The sequence below is a fragment of the Haemorhous mexicanus genome, chromosome 3 (genome assembly GCF_027477595.1).
Source record: "Haemorhous mexicanus isolate bHaeMex1 chromosome 3, bHaeMex1.pri, whole genome shotgun sequence".
NCBI lineage: Eukaryota > Metazoa > Chordata > Aves > Passeriformes > Fringillidae > Haemorhous > Haemorhous mexicanus.
Window position 1 is genome coordinate 86,806,477 of NC_082343.1, and position 21,228 is coordinate 86,827,704.

The window sequence follows — 21,228 nt, forward strand, 5'->3', positions numbered from 1 at the left end:
GGCCTCTGCTCCATACAAAAGCTATCAAAGAGCTTAGTGACAAAATCCTCTGCCCCAGTTGGTGAGGCTGCCTGGGCAGCTGCTCTATCTCAGTTAATACACCTTGTGAAAGGTAATAGACTTACAACTGCCTACTTTCCATGTGGATTTTTGATTCTGTCTTCTAGAAAATTTCAGTTATTTGAATATAGCATTTAAATAACTCTGTGTCTCATCTGACTCAGTGTTTTTGACACTTGGGGATTCTGTTGAACCCAACAACGTGTTTCCACGGAGGAAATTCCTTTTATGCAGTTTATGATTCGTGACCTGACATTAATGTGGAAAAATTACTTCCATTTAATTTTATGTCAAACATTATATGACTGCATCATCATTTTAAATTACCTTGCAACAATTAGGCAGTTCTAGTTCTGTAGGTCACTGTCCCTGGCATGCATTAAAAAGTAGTAACAATGACCTATTACCTTTGTTTTATAACTTCTTTTCTTTCAGAAGTTATTCATCACAGTCAAGCAATTGACTTTTTTCCATTTCAGAGAGCACCTATCTCAAAGTATAGATATTACTGCCATGATTTCTACAAGTAAACAATGGATGTTCCTTTGGAAGTTAATCAGAACTGAGGCATGTATTGAAATACATATATATGTCTACTGACACACATAGTAGAACGTTCCCTATGCTTCATTTCATATATCGCTCTTTTCATAAAAGTATGTGTTTCAATTATTTTTCTCTCATCATTTATCTGCCCACTTTTCTTTAAACATTTAATTAACAGCATTCCAAAGTGTCAAGATAATGTGTTTTTAACCTTACTTATTTTCTCTTGATTTGACTAAGAACAGGATAATTAGGATTTGTTATATGACACTTCTTCTTTCTCCAACAAACTGATAATTTTTTACTCTTATTTTTCTTGCTAGAGCTACTCCTACTGAACTTACTCCTTTTTAACCCTATTATTTCCCCTTATTCCTCCATTAGAAGCTTCAAAACCAGTTTTCAAAGTAATTTTTTCACTTGATTCATCTGGATTCAGGAAAACACATACCTTGCCTAAAGCTTTCTAATTCTTTCAAATTGTCTTCTATTCTGCTTATATTTTTCTTTATTTTATTACTGCATCCAATTACAGCAAAAAAAAGGTATTCCAAATTTGCTTTAATATCTTTATTAACATGTATACAAAATTTTGGAAGATAACCTATAAGTTATCATTGCTCCTGTCCCATGCTCCTGCAAAAGGCTGTGTTTCAGTTCATTTAATTCTGTAGTTTATACACTATTTTTAGCATTGACTTTTTCATATTAAATTTAGCTGCTATTCATGTAATACTGCAACACAAATACTTAGGAAGTGGAACCAGATGAGTCCTGAATTTTTGTAATGGACATTCCTATGCTTGAGGTTATCTTGACATCCTGGAAGCTTTTCCATTTTTCATAACTGAATAGCTTCATAAGTAAAATTTAATCCTAGCTTTTCAATTCCTGGTCACTGATTTCACTTTTTTCTACTGTAACTGTTCCACTTTGTCAGGAACATTTAAAGGTTTACTGAAATATGATGCCAGAGCATTCACAACACCTATCATCCAGTTGCAAAGAAACAATCAAAGTCTCTTCTGGTTAATACTTCAGTTTATGTGAGGGAAGGAAAGAGGAGTGCACTGTGGAGTAAAAAAGAGACTGGAAACAGGTCTTTCTTTTCCCAAAGGCAATAAAACTCCTGTTCAACTTGTGCAAGTTTCAGAGTCTAGTTCTTGGTATAGCTTCAAGGTTATGAACCTGATTTGAAGGGAGATGTTCCTTGAAGCCCCAAGGAAAGATAAGATTTTAAAGACTTAAGGTACAACTGTTTCTCATTTTACTTATCTGCAGTGTAGACATTACTTATCACTGTACTGTAAATTTCCCTGCAGGGCGATATGCTCACAAATGAGATGCTGTAGCACAAAGTTCAAGCACTTAAGTGTCTTTTGTGGATCTAATCCAAAGTCACTTTTGAAAACAGGATTTAGAGCTTCTGAAACTTTTACCCTGTGTGTCCTGGGGTCACGTGTTGAAATACAAGGAAATTAGTTACCAAGTCACTTAAGCTGCATTTCCCCTGAGTGGTCAGAGGCTGCTTCACCTCAGCACAATTATTCAATCAGTGCATGGACTCCACTATAATGTGGCAAAAAGAATTCTCAAGTCCATGTCCATTTTCAAGACATGAACTTGCTTAGAATACATGTTTATGTATGTTCTTGTTTTGGTTTTTTTTACAGAAATTCCTGATAAAATAAACCGTGCTGAAGCCAAACATCTTGCAGTCACCTCGGGGTCAGACAAAACAGAAAGAACAACAAAGCGGTCCAGGATATCAACCATCAGGCGGATATTTGACATGGCAAAACACCGAACAAAGAGGTCATCCTTTTTCTCAACTGGTGTGAAAGTTTGCCCACAAGAATCAGTGAAGCAGATTTTAGCCAGTCACCAAGCTTACTATAGATTAAGAGGTAAGATGATTATTGTAGTATGTACTTCCTCCTTCAAAGTCTTTCCTTTAACTGAGGAAACACAGTAATTTTCCAGAATCTTGTTCTTCACCTTTAGGCAGTGTATGTGCTATTGACTTTATGCTTTATTTTTACGTAGATAATCAGATGTAACATGTGCATCAGCAGGGTCCAAGATAGACAGCTACCAGAAGAAAATAAAATAATGCACTCAAAGGACTAATGAACTCAGACTAATTGCACAGAGTTCTAACATGGCTGAGCATGAAGAACAAATTGTGCCTGCATTAGTGTTGAAAGAAGCACCCCCTTTCTCGAAAGAGCAGGTACCATCATTGCTATGCAAAATCAATAGCACCAGTTTAGGACAAGTATTGGAATCATTAAATGGTCATTGCACAATCATGTTGGTGGATCTGTAGTTATACTAAGTCTATGGCAGTGTTGGTATACAATAAACACTGAGATAATTGCTAGCAAGTCACGAAAAAAGCTCAGGGAAGAAGAAATATTTGAGATGTTTTAAAAATAAGACTTGCTCAACTAGGTCAGTTTCTTCCCAGCTCTTTTTTTTTTTTGCTTCCCTTGACTACAGAAAGCCTATCAAGTTATCATATTTTCTGTCTTTGCCACTTTTCTCTCTTCTTTCATCTATCCCTCCCAGTCTTTTATCCTGTAGCTGTTCTATTTTGTATTTGAAAAATGCATGTTTGCAGCTCAGCTGGATGGTCCAAAGCTAATTCTAAAACCCAGTCAGCATTTCTGGGATACAAGTATCTAAGGCAACATCTACTCCCTAAATCACCTTTCCCTATCTATTTTTTTCCTCTTTATCAGACACCATCCATTCACATTCATCTGGGTAACCTGGCTGCTCCTCAGCTCTCCTTTGGGGAACCAACTTGTTCCCTCTGAAATGAGATTTGGAGGTAAAGCTTCAAAAATTTTACTCCAGCAGCCACTTGCTGTAGGCAGCATGGGAGAACTACACTAATGTCTGTAACTATTCCTATACATACGAAAATATTTTATATCCATTGTAGCATCCAATGGGCATTAGAGATCTGAAATGTGTCACAGAGACTGATCCAAAAAGCATTTCTTAAATCAAAATTAATCCTCAAAGTCCCTGAAACTCCTTGGTTGCATCTCAGATTGGGCTGAAAACAAGCTGTCCTGAAACAGACAGGTATCATTAACCTGAACTCAAAAAACTATAACTATGACCCTTTCATTTAAAAACTGAATATGGCAGTACTATCAGCTCTTTGGAGAGCAGCACATCAGCTGGGATACTGGACTCTATAAATCTTGTAGTGCAAGAAGGTTTAAACTTTGTCATGGTCTGAGCCTGGCAAAATGCCAGTGCTTCTATGAGAATACTTCTTTTCTTGGTATCTACTGTGAGATGTGATCAGAGACAGAGCAGAGCAGGTTCTAACTTAGGATTGAAAGGAAAAAAAACTTTATTAACTTAAAGCTACAGGGAAAAACACACAGAACACAGGATGAAAACTTTCTAAATTTCTTCCTCCTCCACCCACTAAATTTCTTAATTCTGTTACCACTCTTTGGATAATTAATTCTCAATTCTTTGAGAAGAGAGGAGTCCCTCTTGCACCACAGACTTCACCCAGGAAACAGTCGAAACTTCTCATTTTTCCATGTCACGTGTGGCACCGCCCGGAGAACATTTTGCCATCGTGACTTTTTTCTTCTATGTCCAGTGCTCTCACCACTGCACATGGACCAGAGCTGCTTCTAGGGTTTTTCCTTTTAAGGATGCTTTGTCCATTTCCAAAAAAGAGCACAGTCTCTCTCTTTTTGGGACATTTGTCCCCCCTATGTTTCACCCCCTGGGGCTGAGGGGTCTCTTGAACAGAGATTATCTTCCTCTTCTTCTTCTTCGAAGACGGAGGGCGCTACCACCACCTTTCTCACTTGTCGTCTTTGTTCACACACTTTCATGTCACTGCACTCTCTTGGCTCTGAGCCCTTGCCTCCCCCTAGGATGCAGTCTCTGTGTCACAGGAACTCAAGGGTTCTGTCCATAGCTATCTAAGAAAAGTCCAGCCAAAAGCCACTCCATCATCTCCTCTCACCTAGAATTCTTCTCAACTTCTCTCAATCTCACCAGCTCCAGGAGGAATCAGCATTTGCAAGGTTTCCATCGTCCCAAGAAGGGTTAAAAGTCCCAGGTTCTGCTGGTTTGGTTCATGAACTCCCACGGCTGGCTGCCCTGCTGGGCACCCCCCCCCCCTTCTCCTTCACTCCAGCCGCGCTATCACAAGCACAGTCTGCTCTCTCTCTCTTCCTCTGGGGTGGGGGTGGAATGGGGGATGGCTGCCCGAAGCCTTCACAGTGCAATGCTCCTCCACCCTTCAGCCCAGGCCTGGCCTACCTCCCTCCGGCCGCATGGCTCCCCTCCCCCACCCCTACCCAGCTCGGAGCTGGGCAGAGGAAGGTCTGCTCTTGTCCCAGACTGGAACTCAAAAGGAACTTCCAGTGGGAGTTCACAGCTTTTAACCCCCTGTGTTCTCAGAGGCGTATCCATGCCCTCAGTGGACAAACCAGGTGCTAATATTAAAATCTGGACACCGATTGGCGTGACTACACCATCTCAAAAAAACTCATTTCCCCTCAAACCACGACATTCTACCTTTCGCCTCTGAGAACACATATTTCTAAAAATATTATCAAAATTACAATAAACAAACTTCTACTTAAACAATAAAACCTCTACTAATCTATCTTAACCTAATACATGCTTTGCTCTTATTCTTCTTTATCACATCTCACAGTTTACCTTATCACTCGCCCAAAAATCGATTCCTGGTCAGGGAACCAAAAAATGTCATGGTCTGAGCCTGGCAAAATGCCAGTGCTTCTATGAGAATACTTCTTTTCTTGGTATCTACTGTGAGATGTGATCAGAGACAGAGCAGAGCAGGTTCTAACTTACGATTGAAAGGAAAAAAAACTTTATTACCTTAAAGCTACAGAGAAAAACACACAGAAAACAGATAATATTAAAATCTAGACATTGATTAGTGTGACTACACCATCTCAAAAAAACTCATTTCCCCTCAAACCACGACAAACTTAAATACTGCTTTTCCCCAGCAGTGTCCTACACTCACAAAATTTTCTAAGTCGGTGTCATCCAGTTCATCAACTGAAACTGGAGTACTTCCCAAAAAACAAGCAACCAAACACACTCTGCAACTGAATCATTTGTACACTCATTCATAACAAGGTGTTTCTGCTCCCTTGAACAATTGTGTACTTTCCATTACAATGTCTTTCATCAAAACCTCAAAAAAATTTTCCTTCAAGGAAAGACCAGAACTTCTGGTAAAGACTTCTGCCCTCCCAGCTGAGCATGATAATTTATCTGACGAAAATTATAAATGTGAACAAAAAAGAGCTACGCTTGAAAAAGTGGTGATACAAGAACCATCCTTGAATCTGTAACCACAGTACAATCTTTCCTGTAAAGGCAATCTGGTAGCCATGCTGGAGCCTGAGAGCCTGTACCCTGCTGTGGGTCAATCTGACCTTCATTTTGTTTTAGATATTTACTTTCATGTTCTTTTATGTGCCTAAAGCCTAGGAGATGGCCTCCCCCCCTTCAAGTCCCATGGCACATTTGTAAGTGAAAAAGCACTGTGGATCATACCAGTCATCTAGAGAATTTTTCTGCAAGAAAATGTAGACAATTTTATCCTTTTATCCATATATATGTATTCCGTGCTTCCAGGGATGAGCACACAACACAAAACAGCTCAGATGTAGGAGCTCAGACAGTTGCTGTGGGATACCTCAGCCTCCTGTGACCTTATACCAACTCTGAAGATACACATCAGAGCTTAGGTCACCATGAGGACAGCCCCTTATGTGGGGCAAACTGGGAGAACACACTACAATGCCTCCTCAACTGGTCATGTGTCACATTTATCTGGTAACTGGATTACCTATCATCAGATGGTATATCTTTATTCAGCACTAACTGCTCAGAAAAACAAATACCAGAGAGTTGCAAGAAAAAGGAGATAGAAAGTAGCTTTAATTGCTAGCTCATAATAAATAAATCTCTTCAAAAGATAGCCTGTTCCTTTTTAATAACCTGACCACATCTGCTCCACATGCAGCTGCTCTACTGGGAGGGCAGGTCGTTCCTGAGGTATTATTGAGGGGCCCTAACACAGCTAGGTGAGTACATCCCTACAGCAAGTTTAGAGTAAACTTACTGCACTAATTTCAGAGACACCCATATTTTAGATAATGCAGATAATGAACTCACTCTAAGCCAAAGTAGGTATCAAGTACTGAAAACAAATGTCCCGTGTCACAGTTATGAGCTTTGCAAAGTAAAGGGCTAAAGGCAACAGCTTTTAAATTACCAGCAAGTTTTGCTTAAAATGTTTCTGCTGATAAGTTTGAAAATCTCCTTCTCTAAAAGAATCTTTAAACAATATTTTGAAGAAGTGTGTTCCTTCATCTTGAGTGATAATGTGTAAATGCCAAATCACTGTTAAAAGGCTTTCAAGTTTAGTATTTGGTGCAAAGCATCTATCCCCAGCCCCTTTCTTCTTACTCAGTCTGCCAGGAAGCTGTGTGGGAAGCCTTTCGTATTTTTCTGGATCGGATTCCTGATACTTCTGAATATCAGAACTGGGTTACTGCCTGCCAGAGAGAAACCTTTTGCATATTCGACATCGGGAAAAACTTCAGCAATTCCCAAGAGCACCTGGAAATAATTCAACGGGTAAGGATTACTGACATCTGTTTAGAATGAGACTTCCAAGCCCCTCCCCACCTGCTTATTCAAGGGCAAAGTATTGTTCAGGAAAAGGAGGGGGCATGTCTTAGAAGGAAAACATAAAAGTATAGTAAACAAAAGAGCTAACAGGCTCAATGGTTGGATACACCCACTAGTAAAATGCTGTTTTTCTTAATCTTTTTGCAGCGAGTAAAACATAGAACCTTCCAGGAAAGGTAAGTAGCACAAGTAGAACCTTGCCACTTGATGTTACTGCCTCCCTCGTAAAGATTTGTGTAGCTGTGTGTGGATGTGAGCAGATATTCAGATAGCCCTGTGGCGTATTTGGTGTGTGCTGTGAGAGATGTGTATACTGGATATATCAGAGGACACGGTAATTGAATCACAAATAATGGGTGTGGCCAAATGGCTGAGTTACCTGTTCATTTCAAGACACCCCTGAATGTTTACTCAGACTCATATGAGCATGAAACCCTGACAGAGGCTTTGCATTAGGCTAGTGTTGATTGGCAGTGTGAAAAAATTGCTGTAATTCTCAAAAGGAAAGTCAGCTTAATAAAAGTTTAGCTGAGAGGCTACTTTAAACAATAACATGAAAACTCTGTGCCTTCACTTTAGGTTTCTCCTGTATTTTTATACATCATGACAGTGTTAATTGATGTGATACTTTATTCTGCAAACTCTTTGGAAAAAGTATGCTCCTGGCAATGCTCAGAAGTTGGAGAGTGGCAGGATTAAAGCTACCCTACTGAACTCTGGTTCTTTGTATATAAATACTACAGTGCAGCCAGACAAATCATTGTCCACAACTTCTGATTGATGTTTTTTTCCTGCAAGTTTTCTCTGATTTTCAAGAGATTTTCAGGCAAATAATCTTTTCCATTCATAGGTTACACTGTCTCCTGATCACAGAGGTCTTATGTATCTTAATTCATTCTGACATGGGAGATCTGACATATTTTTAATAATGTAGGGCCTAATTGAACTCTCCTGGAATCCAAAGGGAGGCCTTTTCATTCATCCTAGTGCAAGCAGCAGCAGCAAGGCATTAAGTGAAGTGACTGATCTCAGACTTCTTAGGTTCTCTGTGAACAGTACTGTTTTCCCTAGACACAATACTGAAGGTGAATTTAATTCCATGAAATTTCTTGGTTTTTAGCTGGAAATACAGACAGCAATGATTAGGCATGGTTTTACTTCATCTTTACTGCTGTGTGACCCAGAAAATATTTTGTATCTTCTGTAGATGCCATGTAATCAGTCTCCATGAATAGATACAACACATAACTAGTTAACATTGTGAAAAGATTACAAATAATACTTTAGCTCTCATCACACAAGATATCCAGAGGACCTGGTAAACCAGTTGTCATTCATTCATGTTCTTTATTTATGTTATTAAACATCTTTGATGTTCCCGTAGCTCAGGACACCTTTTCTGTCTATGCTGGAAGCTTTATGCTGTCTCAGTTAACACCACACTAAACATTTGCAGTGCCCTTATTTCTTCCACTCATACCAGTTTTCACAAATACTCCATTTGTGTGCACTGTAGAAAATTTGAGGAATTATACTTTACTCCCCAGTTTCAGGAGAGCAAAATGTCAAAATATCCTTTAGAAGATTCCTATCTAAGAACCTTAATTTTCCCAAAAGCTACAAATTATTAACAATTTGGTTTTAAGGCTAAAGAACAATTTCTATTACAAGTAAAAGAATCTTTAATACATCTATTTATTTTAAAATGTACTTGGAGATGGCTATTATTGCTGTTTTTCAAGCAAGCTAACAGTAGCTATTAAAAATGTATTCATCACCACATGACTGTAAAACTTAAACCAGAAAATAATTATCAACAAAACCAAATCCTGTGATACATCATACCCACCATATTCTTACTTGAGTTTTTAGCTGTCCTCCTTGGGGACCATGGTAGGCATTAACCTATGAATATTACATCCAGAAGCAAACACTAACATTCCTACACCTCAAAATAATCTGGATTCAGGAATCTGATTTGATGCTATATTTATTTGGAAGCATCCTAATGGTATTATAATGCAGACTGACAACTGAAAAATAAGCCCGCACATTATTTTCTCACACCACACCACATGAAACACACCTAGAAATGTCCATTGGCTCTAAAATTAGAAGAATCCCAAAGCCCTCACTGAACTACCTTGATAGGATGAAAAATAGCAAAGAAGACAAAGGCTGATTTAGGTGACGTACAAGAAGCGTTGCTTCCATTTTAGAGAGTGGTCAACCCTTCAATGATTTCCAAGAGTAAGAAAAACAGACCCAGTGCACTGATTTAATCTCTGTGATCCCCTCCCTCTGGTGGCACTGATAAAATCTGTCACGAAATCTCATGAGAGATTTATGACAGGATTGGTAGTCCTTATGCTGTTCCACTGCCTGTTTGATCAGGTCACAAACTGTTCTATTAGAGATAACTTCTCTCATTTAAACTATGCTTAATATAGGGATAATTTCTAAATGTTTTTGGTTTTTTACACTTTTGTCATTGCCAGTACAATATGCAGATAATTGAATCACTCATTTCTATTTGATTGATAGGAAAGATGAAATACCAGCAGAGAAAACAGGAGGCAAAAAGGTGGAAGACATTCCCTCCATTTCTACAGGTAAAATCAAATCTGCTTGTTCTGTGTCTGCCTATTAAATAAAATTGCTAAGGCAAATTATTCTTAGAAGGCTATAATTTAATGAATGTTGTAGAATGCTTCTACAACAGTTCAGTGGAGTGAAAATGTTTAAGCAAAATAATTTTTGAGAGGAATTTTTTTTATCTCTTTACAATGTTTGCTGCTCAAATGTTGCATTCAAAGTTTGTCTTCAAATGTATGTGTTTACCTAGTTTCAAACTGGATAATACAGTGTTAATTTTTCTTCTGTTAAAAATACCATGTAGATTGTCAACTGCTGCATTTTGTTAACCAAAATAAGCAAGCAAGGCAAATAAGGCAAATAAAGACTGACAAGGAAGAAAGAGTGGCACCAAGACAATAATTTCATCAGTTTATTACAATTAGGGCTGTTGTGTACTTCAATTCTTTAAAATAATATTAGCATGTTAATAAAGTAATGTTAATTCATGCAGTAATAAAAATCTGTAAATATGATCATTTTTGTTCAAGGAGAAATCATCCTGAATATATATCCTTATGAAATATAACAGAATCTTATTGGGAAGGACTTCCAGCATGGTAATTTGGCCTCCAGGTGGAAAACTCTGTCAACATCTCTTGTTACCTTAAATTGAGCCCTAAAGAAAAGTGGCTGTCATGGGGACAAAGATCTCAATTGGCAAAATTAAGCCTAGACACTTGGTGATACATGTGGCATGACAGGAAAGGACCAAATATTATTAACTCATACAATTTCATTGATCACAGTCAGTGCCATTTTTGCCTTCAGTCACACACATGCCACACTACTAATGTTTGACCTGGAGGAAAGGTTGTCTATTGTACAAAATGCAGCAGCCTTACCCACACATAAGTCATGGCCACCTTCAACTGGCAGAGGCTTTTCCTGAGGGAAAGCTGCTCCAGTGAGCTGACCCCTGACCAGCACACAAAGGGGAAGGCTTTTGATGTGCAAACCGCTCTTTCCTGACTTTTCTTTCTTTCTCCCCTGCAGGCTCTCCTGGCACACCCCTCTCTCCCTATGCACCTAATGGCACATTGCTCAATGAAATTTTCAATGACACAAAGACACCTGTGAAGGTGAGGGCAGCCTGTGTTCCTACCCGCTTTTTCACTCACCTTTTCCTTTTGAGCTCAGCTAACAGGAAAGAGGAAGAAACCTTATAAAGAGTGCTTTAAAACGAGTGCTCCCCTCCCTGTTCCAGCTAGCAGGACTGAAGTGGTTTATTACCGTCTGTTATATACTGGAGTAGGACATGATGGTTTTTAGGTATATAGCAGAAAGTACAAAAGCATGGCAACCAGCTTTTGGGGCAGTTTTCATTCTTTTAAGGATGGGCCTGTTGCTTATTTTGCACCATTTTGTAACATTGCTCATCATTAAATAATGCCCAAAAAAGGATACTTGCTGGGCTTGCCATGACACAGGAGATAAGACTGGGGCTTCCTTGCCTTTTCCTGCTCAGCCAGCTGTCAGAGGGTTCTCCACTGCTGTGTCCTCAGAGCAGCCATGCAGCAGGGCACTGGGGACTGCCCCTCTGCAGGAAGAGACACCTCTGAGAGAGGGGATGAGAGAGGGGAGTGGTACTGGGAAGGGCTGTTGTTTTCCCTGTCCTGGCTGCTGTGGTCTCAGCATAGATGTTTGGCCTCACAGTGGAGGGGAAAGCTGCAAATACTGTTGGGAAACAGCATGCAAAATACAACAACTTTTAATTGCAGCAAAGTCAACTGCATAAGAAAGGTATATCATGGGTAGGAATTATTCCATTTCATTATCAGCAAAAAAAACAAATGCAAGCCTCTGAACACGAAACAACTGTGTGACTTTTAGATGATGGAACTAAAACTTGGTAACAGTTTCTGTGCAAGAAAGGCTTGATTCTCTTCTTCATTTATGCATATCAGAGGCAACTCTCAAGTTACCTCTTAAGTAATAGAAACTTGTTTGCAAAGACAGAAGAAATAAGCCCACAGATACACCTAGGAACTTTCACCTTTTCTGGAATGTATTTCAGAAAGTTATTTTGGGGATGAGCTTAAAGGGGAATGTTTCTACCTAGTAAATACTGAACTGTGGAGGGGGAAAAATATTTCTTAGTTTTATTTCTTCCCTTTTTGTCCTTGCCTTTTCTTTTCCAGGAGCTGGGAACAAATGCAGTCCCTGAACTGCCTGTGGAGCAAATGGTGGAATTCAGTGTGACTCTCACTGATCAGGAGTACACAGCTGAACTTAGTGACCCCAACTCCCCAGAGTACCAACAACTAGCTGCCAAATTTCAGCTACAGGTAGGGACGCTTAGTGAATGCAAAAAATCGTTGACTTTGTACCTTGGCTGAGGTTCATACTATGAAATTATCTTCACCACGAAATAGAATTAGTATGTACTGCCCTCACTTTAAACAGGTCATTCCTTTTTTCTCCAGACCTTCACATTTCCTTCATGTGTAGCATCAGCTTAGTCCCACATTTAAGCCATCTATTCAGCCAGCAAGCTAACAAGCCAACATCTTTGACATCAGTAGAAGCCTCAGATAATGGATAAACAGAATAACTTTAGGAATTTTGTTCAGACTTAATCAGGAATTCATGGGCAGCACTTTGTCATAATTTAATTTCTACAATAAACCTAATGAGAAACATAATATAAACATTAAAAGTAATTAGCTACTGTTGTCTGAACCATTCTTCAAAGGACACACGCTCTTTGTGCATTACCATGGTTTATGTAAGAATTGGAACATCTGTCATATTTTCATGCAGTTAATAATATTAACTGAATGTTCAGCTATCAGTTTAACTGATAGCTGTTAATGACTGGAGTCTCCCAAAAGGTTTTCTTAGTAAAATTAACTAAAGCCTCTCATCAGTTTCATGAGCATTCCTTAGTGGAAGCCATTTCACTTTGCTGGTTCAGTTCCAAATATGCATAGAAAAAACAGCAAAGGATGCAGAGCTGGCAAAAAATGGTTTCTCAGAAGATTTTCAGTATCACCCTCAGACAGAAATGCCTGCAGACATTGTGTAGTACACATGTAATGCCTCTTCTATTCAAAACCATGTAATTGTACTATTTTTAACATTAGAATTAAAAATGTATTGCTATTCTGTTTGTACAAGACACTTAAAACTGTTTCATTTCTAAATTATTTGTCAGATAATCTAAACCCATCTGCAGTTGCTTAATATTTCTAAATAATTAACAATTTACAGGTGACTTGAATCACAAAATTATTCAGGAACCAAAACTACTGAAAATGAGAAAACCATTTGAATAATGTTGTTTTACTTGCTGTGTTGTGAAACAGATTATCACTTGTTTGCATAATTACATTACTAAGAAAAGCAATATTAGCAGGTAATACAACAAGTGTATGCAAAGTAAATATTGTGTTTAAGCTGAGCAATTATGATACCCAAAAGAGCACAGTCGAGACTGTTTCCTAAAGCTCTTTCTGAAATATGAAAAATAATTGTCTAGGTAGTCATCTTGTGATTGCCTTTTAGTCGTTGATCTTATGCTGATTTTTTTTTTTTTTTAATGGTTTTCTATAGATGAAAAAAATATTTGAGAAACTTCCAGGATTCAAAGAAATCCGTGTGTTAGGATTCAAGTAAGTAAGGAAATGGGGCTCTCACTTTGGTTGGCTCCTAGGGTTCTCCTCTTCCTTCTTGTCCTCAAAAAGGAAGAGACCTGTAGAACAGTGGGCTGTGTATTGCTGTAAACAGAAAGCAATTTTATGGGAATATCACAGGGACAATATGACAGGAAGTGCAGACACATCCCAAGTGAGACTAGGAGGTTTTGAAGTAGCAGAAGTAGCTTTGATTCCCCTGAAGCTTGAAGGACACAATAAATTCTTTGAATTGTTTGTTAACAACCCTGTATTAAGGAGTTTTTAAAATTACAAGATAAAGAGAGTTAGTAGCATGATTAGTTAGGTGACAATTTTTTGTTGCCCTTCATACCTTGCAGTGAAGGTGCGTCAGCAAAAGAGGGTTGCAGGAGGGTACATGTTCACACATACAAAACTTTTTCAGTAGTTCTTTCTCAGGCCTTTCAAACAATTTAAAAAGTTTCACTTTTTCAGTAACTTTGTGCTCTGTCTTGCCATTTCTTTTAGTTTTAGCTTCCTTGTGTGTTTACTACTAACACAGACTCTTGTTTACTTTTTTCAGAGAATCGAGAATCTATAGGGGAGGGGGAGGACATTGCATAAAGAATCAAACAAAAAACAAATAATAATAGTAAAAAACTGCAAAAAGGAAAGAAAGAGCAGGGAAAAAAGACAAATTTATGCGGTTTTATGGCACAGCATCAGGAACACTCAGTACTTCTAGCAATATTTAATACATGTTGAAGAACACTCATATTGCAATGCAATTTTAGACAAGAACATCCTTCTTCCTAGCATTTCTCTCTGCAAAAATTGCCTGGGAAAAGGAGACAGATGAGCAAAATAGTCTGAAAATTAGTTCCTTGTATTTTTATATTGAAATTAATAAAACAAAAAGCTGCCTACTGCAGTACAAGCAGAGAAAATCTGTAGTAGCATCTCATAGTTACAACTTGCAGTACCCAACCTCATTTAGTTGTGATTCCAGGAGGTCTGGGATCCATTTTGGTGTCATATCTTGGGCTTAGCTGGTATGAAGGAACATTCATCAGTGTGGAAAAATTGGATTGATTCCTATTATCCAGTAATTTAGTTAGCTTTAGGAGTTACAGATCAGCAAAGATGGGTGTTACTGTCCATTCTCCCTTGGCCGTAGTACTACATATTTTAGCAGCATTTCCCACAAGGCAATGAAGAAAGACAACATCACAGGTATTCTGGAGAATTCCCCAGGGAAAATAACTGAGCTTTATATGTAGAAGGTCAACATAGGCATGTCTTATAGAGGTAATTAATGGTTCCATTTACCCCTGGACTACAGTCTGAGTCAGCATCATGGGTGGTAACTGTGATCATAGCAAGTACTGCCACAGGTGCCCATTGCCACCACAGAGATTAGCAGTGACAGGGCTCAAACTGCACCATTTGACAATGGAAATAGGAAAGCTGATATTTCAGACTGCCATGGTAAAGTAAAATTCCTGTTTCCCCGCGCAAACCACAGTGTTTCCCATTGTTTGGAAGGGGAAAAGTGAACTGACTCTCATTTTCACACAGAGATAAAAACTGTAGATGACACATAGAAGATAAGATAAATTGTCAAAAGATGGTTGTGATGTGTGTGACAACAATTTACCAGTAAACGTAAATCCTTGTTTTTCTTTCTTTTGCAATCCTTTCTCACATTCTTTATTCTGCGGTGAAATGAAGACAGAAGAAGGAGAAAGATGGGTAATCTTTCTGTCATTCATAATTGTTTTATGGACTAATTATAGTAATTATGATTATTAATAATTGTATTATGTACGTAGATAAAACAGTAAATGTCTTTATCTTGATGTGACAAAGTGAATTGGTTGTGTCCTAAGTACAAAATCTGCCTAAGTACAAAATCTGTGATATAAAGTGTCAGGGACACCTTTAATCTGAATGTTTCACATAAACAAATTTTGTCAGGATGTCTCTGAAGAAAAGAAAATGTTTTGACCTAAGAAAATAACCTAAGAAAATTCACATTTATATGGCTAAAAATTTATACCAGCTGTATACTGAAAGTGAAAAATAAGTAGAAAACTTTATATTCAAATTTTCATTTTTGATCTGCTGTTTCCTAGCTGTATTCCCATGTACACAATATTTCCAATAAGTATGTAGAATATGATTTGTTATCTCCATTATCAAGCCAGATAGAATAGCAAAGAGACCAGTTACTATCTTGATAAAATGCAGGGAGATTTTCACTGGTAATACAAACAGCTACAGAGTGTATTGTTGTTGCTGCTTAAAAGTGCTACTGGGGAATAATTTGTCTAGCAGTTTCCCAGAATTTCTCTTTTGCTCATGCTTTAAAAGGAAGAATTTTCTAATGAGTTTGCTGAATTCTTGCAATGTCATATAAATGCAAATATATTGCACACACTAGATAAAATGAAATTCTTCTCTTTATTGTTATTTGACATTGTAAAAAAAATAACATAGTGGAATAGAAATGTTTTCAGTGTGCTCACTATTTTCCATTTAATTAGGTGAATTTAACATATATTAAAAAATGATGTGTTAAAAGTGGTGAATATTTGAGACTTCTGTTAAACACGAATTTCTAGGGAGAAGACCTACACACCCATTTGGACTGGGAAAAGCTAACTCCCACTGTGAAAAAGTGATTTGCTTGCCACATTAGCTGGCTGTTCTTTGAAAAAGAGGAAAAAATTGTCTCTTGTGATAAGATTTTTGCTTATCTGCAGTTTTATGAACTATCTAATCCCTTTTCATAGGTTCCTGAATAATTAATGTGTGATTATGGGTTCTAATAACCCCGGCGTGCCTTTATAGCTGTTTGAATCAGTAGTCAAGGACTTCAGACTGTATTACCATATCTACAGATTTCTGAGTAGCCAGATTAAATCAGATTATGTTAGAAGATTTTTGCAATTATCTTCAATGTGGGAATTTTTATTAAAAGTTATGCATGGGGAAAAAAAAGGAGTTAGGTGAAGGAAAAGTAATTTGAAGGTGACAGCCTAATTAGAAAGTAAATTTGCCTTACTCTAACAGAATATGCTATGGCTGCAGATTTGTTTGTGTGGAAAATAATTTCTCAGCCAGTGACTCCTTTTGCTGCTCTGGTCATTGTCACCTTTCCCCCTTGCAGGTCCAGCAGCACAGTAGCACGATACGTGGTGAACTTTGAGAGAGATGGCTCAGAAACCAAAGGCACAGCAGATGACATCTCAACTATTGGATCTAATAAGGTTGAAAGTGAAAAAATACCAATATCTCCAGTTGAAGAGGGGGAAATATCAGCAACCAAACTGACAGTAACAGACCTTCAGCAGCTGGTTGCCACTGCACTCCATGAAGACCAGTCCCTGCCAGTGGACCTTGGAACACTTCAGTTTACTGATGGTCAGTAAAGCAGGTGGCAGGTGCCAGGCGTGAACCTGAATCTTGCCTTCCCAAACTGATGCAATTTCAGTAAGGTGTCCTTTGCTTCTCTAACAGATTATTTTCGTCTGACATAGTTCATTCTCCTTGATGTTGAAATAAGTCTTATAGTAAAATGTGTCTTTATACAGCCTAACTTGCAACCATATTAGAAGATTATTTTTCTTACTTTTTTGGTTTTTTGCATGCTAAGATCATTAAGAGGAGAAAAATAAAATAAATACTAAGAGTATTCACTGTATCATTTTAACTTCCAGTATGGACACTCTTCTTTCTTTAACAAGAAAAAATGAGATCTGCCTCTAACATCAGATTAGCTTTCTGAAAGCTCTGTCTTGGTTGTAAGCAGGCCATCTAACCTCTCAGCAGCATCAGAGAGATTGACACCTTAAGCAGCATTTGATCCCAAGATAAAATCAGTAAAGATGTGTTTCACTCACGCTCTGAAACACAAAGGGTGTGTAGAAGACAAGCTGGGTGTGAAAACCTCCAGCAGAAGCTGAAGGTTGGCACCCTGTTCAGTAATCCAGCTAATAAATATCCCTTTCTAGTTCATCAATGATTTTTGCAAAGCTAGCAAACTACTTTTTGAGAGATGTGTTAAAAAGGGAGAAAATAATTTGAAATATTTTTTCATATGCATATTTACTGAAACAACCTCAAAACCCATACTCAATTTTAGCTACAGTGTTTCATTTGCAAACAGCTGCATTTTCCTACCAAAAAAAAAAGTTATTCAGTTGAACTAATACTTTCTGTAAGAGTAAAGTGTCATATCTTAATGTAGAGGAAAGGCCCCAAGAAAAAATTATATAGTACACTTCAATAATAAACATTTTAATCAACTTTCTACCAGTAGCTAATTCTAATAACCAATTTTAGAAAAACAGTTTGATGCAAGTACTTTTAAGATCTCCTCTGGGAGGGGAAAGGAGCAACTTGAGCACTAAAGCCAAAACAACAACATTAACAACAGTGTGGGCTCAGGGTAAAGCTGGAATGATTTGAGGCTTAATGAACACACTATAATGAGTCATTGTAGTCCATGTGCATTTAACTGAGGGGTTCACACTTCAGGTGATTTTAAGCATTCCTCCATGGTTCAGCTCTCTGCAGACCAATCCCATTAATGCTAAATAAAGCATATGAAGAATAGTGCATATAAAGTTTGGTTTTCTTCATAATTGCCTTTTTGAATGGGAATTGATGAGTTTTTTTGTCTTAACATGGATTTTTAAAAGCAATTTTTTGATGGAGAACATTTTAGTACTTTTTTCATGGAGTTTACATGTTTTGATCATTTTTCAGTGTGCTGGTGCTGAAGTATTCTGTGCTGTCTCTCTCTCTCTGTCTCTTTCAAATTTTTATTTTCCTTGCAGAAACTATTATACCACCTAGTGATTTAGACAATGATATCCAAGGCGTGGTCACAATTCCTCTGGCAGGCCCTGACTTGGTAGGTTAATAACATTTTTCGTGTTTATTTATTTCTCCATGGGAAAAGAAATTAAACAGTGTAAGAGGTACATAAACATACAAAAAGTTTCTTATGCTAGAATAACATATGTGCCTTTTGTACATTCTGTAAGGATGAATGTTGTGTTGTTTTACTGCAACAGGGATACTGTTTAGAGCATTTACAGGTGAATATTACTGCTTGATTACATTTTCCAGATTTAATCACAAAGTAAGCAGTGTCTCATCAGTTCAGTAGTACATCTTAATGACAGAGGGAGAGCAGTTTGCAGAGCTAGTTAAGGTCATCTTTCTTCGACCACTTTTTAACTCACAGGAACTGTGATCAGGATCACATGCACATGCCAAACATTTTACACATGCTTCGACTTCGTAGCAGCCTTCCTGTGTCTGAAGGGGACCTGCAGGGAAGCTGGAGAGGGACTCTAACAGGACAAGGAAAATGGGCTCAAACTGAAAGATGGGAAATTTAAGTTAGATATGCAGTAGATATTTTTTACTGTAAGGATGGTGAGACACTGGTACAAGGTGCCTGTGGAGGTTAAGGGTGCCTCATCCCTGGAAGTGTTCCCGGACAGGTTGGATGTGGCATTGAGCAGCGTGACCTAATGGAAGATGTCACTTACCATGGCAGGGGGGGTTGTGTCTAGATGAGCTCCAAGGCCCCTTCCAACCCCACCCATAATATGATTCCATGTCGACTTAGCTATTTGCTAGCTCATGTGGCTGAAGATTATTTCCTTTTTAGCAATGAAACTCAAACATAATAATGAAAGGTGCTTTTTAAAAACTGTTTTAGGAGGAGCTCCCACTAGGTTATCCCAGTCCAGCAACAGTGGATCAAAGAGGAGATGTATTTGTTGATGAATTTACAACCGAAAGCCCTTCTCTAAGTGAAGAAATCAGCATCCCTGAAGAATTTAATAATTTTATTACATCTGAACCTGATTTTCCTACCAAACCCTCCAGAGAACCATTTCAGGACAGATATCCATACACCCAAGTTGTTGCTACCGACCACCCGAGTTTCACAGTGCCTTTCAGTGCTCTGGGCAGCACCAGCAGTCCTCCAGAACCAGAGGATTCCTCTTTGCCTCCCCCAGCAGATGACTCTGCTGGCAAGGACTCGCTCACGGGTGGCTATGAGTCTCCAGAGGAGCTGGGGAGTTTCACCACACCCCATCTGCTGCCCACCGGAGAGCTGGACAGGGAAGCTGAAGAGAAGCAAGAACTGACTGACATAGCAGAGCCTCCTTTCAAGGAAGTCGACCAAGACAGCCTGTCTGGACAAGGTAAGAGATTTTTGTGCAAGAGAGAGTGGGAGAGGTGCAGCTGTTGTGACACATGCAGTTACATGTCAGAGCAGTAAGCATTCCTTTCCGTTGTAACAGAAAATTCTCCTTCACAACCAAAGGTGAAAAATGCACATTTCTGATGGTCTCTTCAACAAAATCCTAATGCACCTTAATTCAAGGTTGTCAAACCAAACAGATGCCAAAGGAAGAGGAACACTTGACAAGTTAGGAAAAAAAAAATAAGGAAGTTCTAGATTAACATAAAAAATTTGATACTTTGAACATGGAAAGTAATTTACTTGGGGCTCTACTGACAGTTGTGGATGATAGTGGAGAGAGTAACATGACATAATGTCTTCCAAGCAGAGAGTACCATGGCTCAGAAAAGCTTTCATATCTACAGGTCTGATTGATGTCAAAAAAAAATTTAAATATCTGTTTCCTCTATTTGTTTATTCCATTTTATCCATGCAGTAGTCATGGAGGCATCTCTCTATGTGAGGAAAAACACATAATAATAGAAAAAATACATATACATATGTGGAGAAAAGTCTGGATAATGCAGCCGTTCAAATGAAAAATACATCATAGACACATTTCCCACAGCTGACCCTGCAGACTAAATGAACTTCAGACAAATATAGTGGGGTCAGCTTAAGGGCACAGGTGAATTAGGTTTGTACCCAGAACAGCAACATATCTGTAAGCTTACTGCTTCCATCACCTCCACCAGCAGCTACAAAGCCATAAAAGCTGTGTGCTGGTAACTGAATTATGCAGGGCAGGAGCCTCCACTGGCAAAGCAGGAATAGCCATGATTTGGAGGAGTTTTCCTCCATCTGTCCCAGCTCTTGCCTGCTCCCTCTCCACTCCTGCTCCCTGGCCTGGCCTTACCATCTCAGTGTTAGATCAGTAAACTTAAATTTTATTTACACTTCAAAGCCTGTGCTTCCTGTGTAGGATGCAAGAGGTCATTACAGGCACAAGGGAGGAATCAGTTCTTGGATGAATATTCATATGTGCTTTGTCTCAAATTTTTGACTGACTCTCTCAAAAGGAAAGCAAAGGGCAGGTAAGCACATCATGGGAGTCAGCAGGATTCTTTGATGTCCCCACATAGTCTCTAAGCAATAATAAAAATCTGCAGAGGAAAATGAACAAAAGGCAAATTCAGGGCAAAGTTCCAACAACATGCATTAGCTCGCACAACGACACTCGGCACTCTCGGTGTTTCTGGATGTCTAAGAACGTCACGCTCAAAGCCTGGAAGTTTGCTCCCTGCTGCAGGAAAGTTCCCTGTTCCCATAGGAGGTGAGGTTCTACTGTGTCCCAGCTCAACCAGCTCCCTCATTGCCCAGGCCTTGGCCTTTCATGTCCCTCCTGTACTCCAGAAGTCTTTTGAAGTGAGAAGAGGGAACCTTCCTCTT

The 21,228-nt window shown here is 38.6% G+C and overlaps 1 protein-coding gene across 1 annotated transcript in view; it reads left to right on the forward strand.

Moving 5' to 3' along the window:
- IMPG1 (interphotoreceptor matrix proteoglycan 1) overlaps positions 1-21,228 on the forward strand; it is a 56,167-nt gene that overhangs the window by 11,288 nt on the left and 23,651 nt on the right. Inside the window, exons 2-12 of the mRNA XM_059843392.1 lie at positions 2,280-2,513; positions 7,115-7,281; positions 7,483-7,511; positions 9,880-9,947; positions 10,966-11,051; positions 12,111-12,257; positions 13,525-13,583; positions 15,297-15,317; positions 16,738-16,991; positions 18,410-18,486; positions 19,306-19,798. Of these exons, the coding sequence (XP_059699375.1) occupies positions 2,280-2,513; positions 7,115-7,281; positions 7,483-7,511; positions 9,880-9,947; positions 10,966-11,051; positions 12,111-12,257; positions 13,525-13,583; positions 15,297-15,317; positions 16,738-16,991; positions 18,410-18,486; positions 19,306-19,798 (1,635 nt within the window). The remainder of the gene's footprint in view (positions 1-2,279; positions 2,514-7,114; positions 7,282-7,482; positions 7,512-9,879; positions 9,948-10,965; positions 11,052-12,110; positions 12,258-13,524; positions 13,584-15,296; positions 15,318-16,737; positions 16,992-18,409; positions 18,487-19,305; positions 19,799-21,228) is intronic.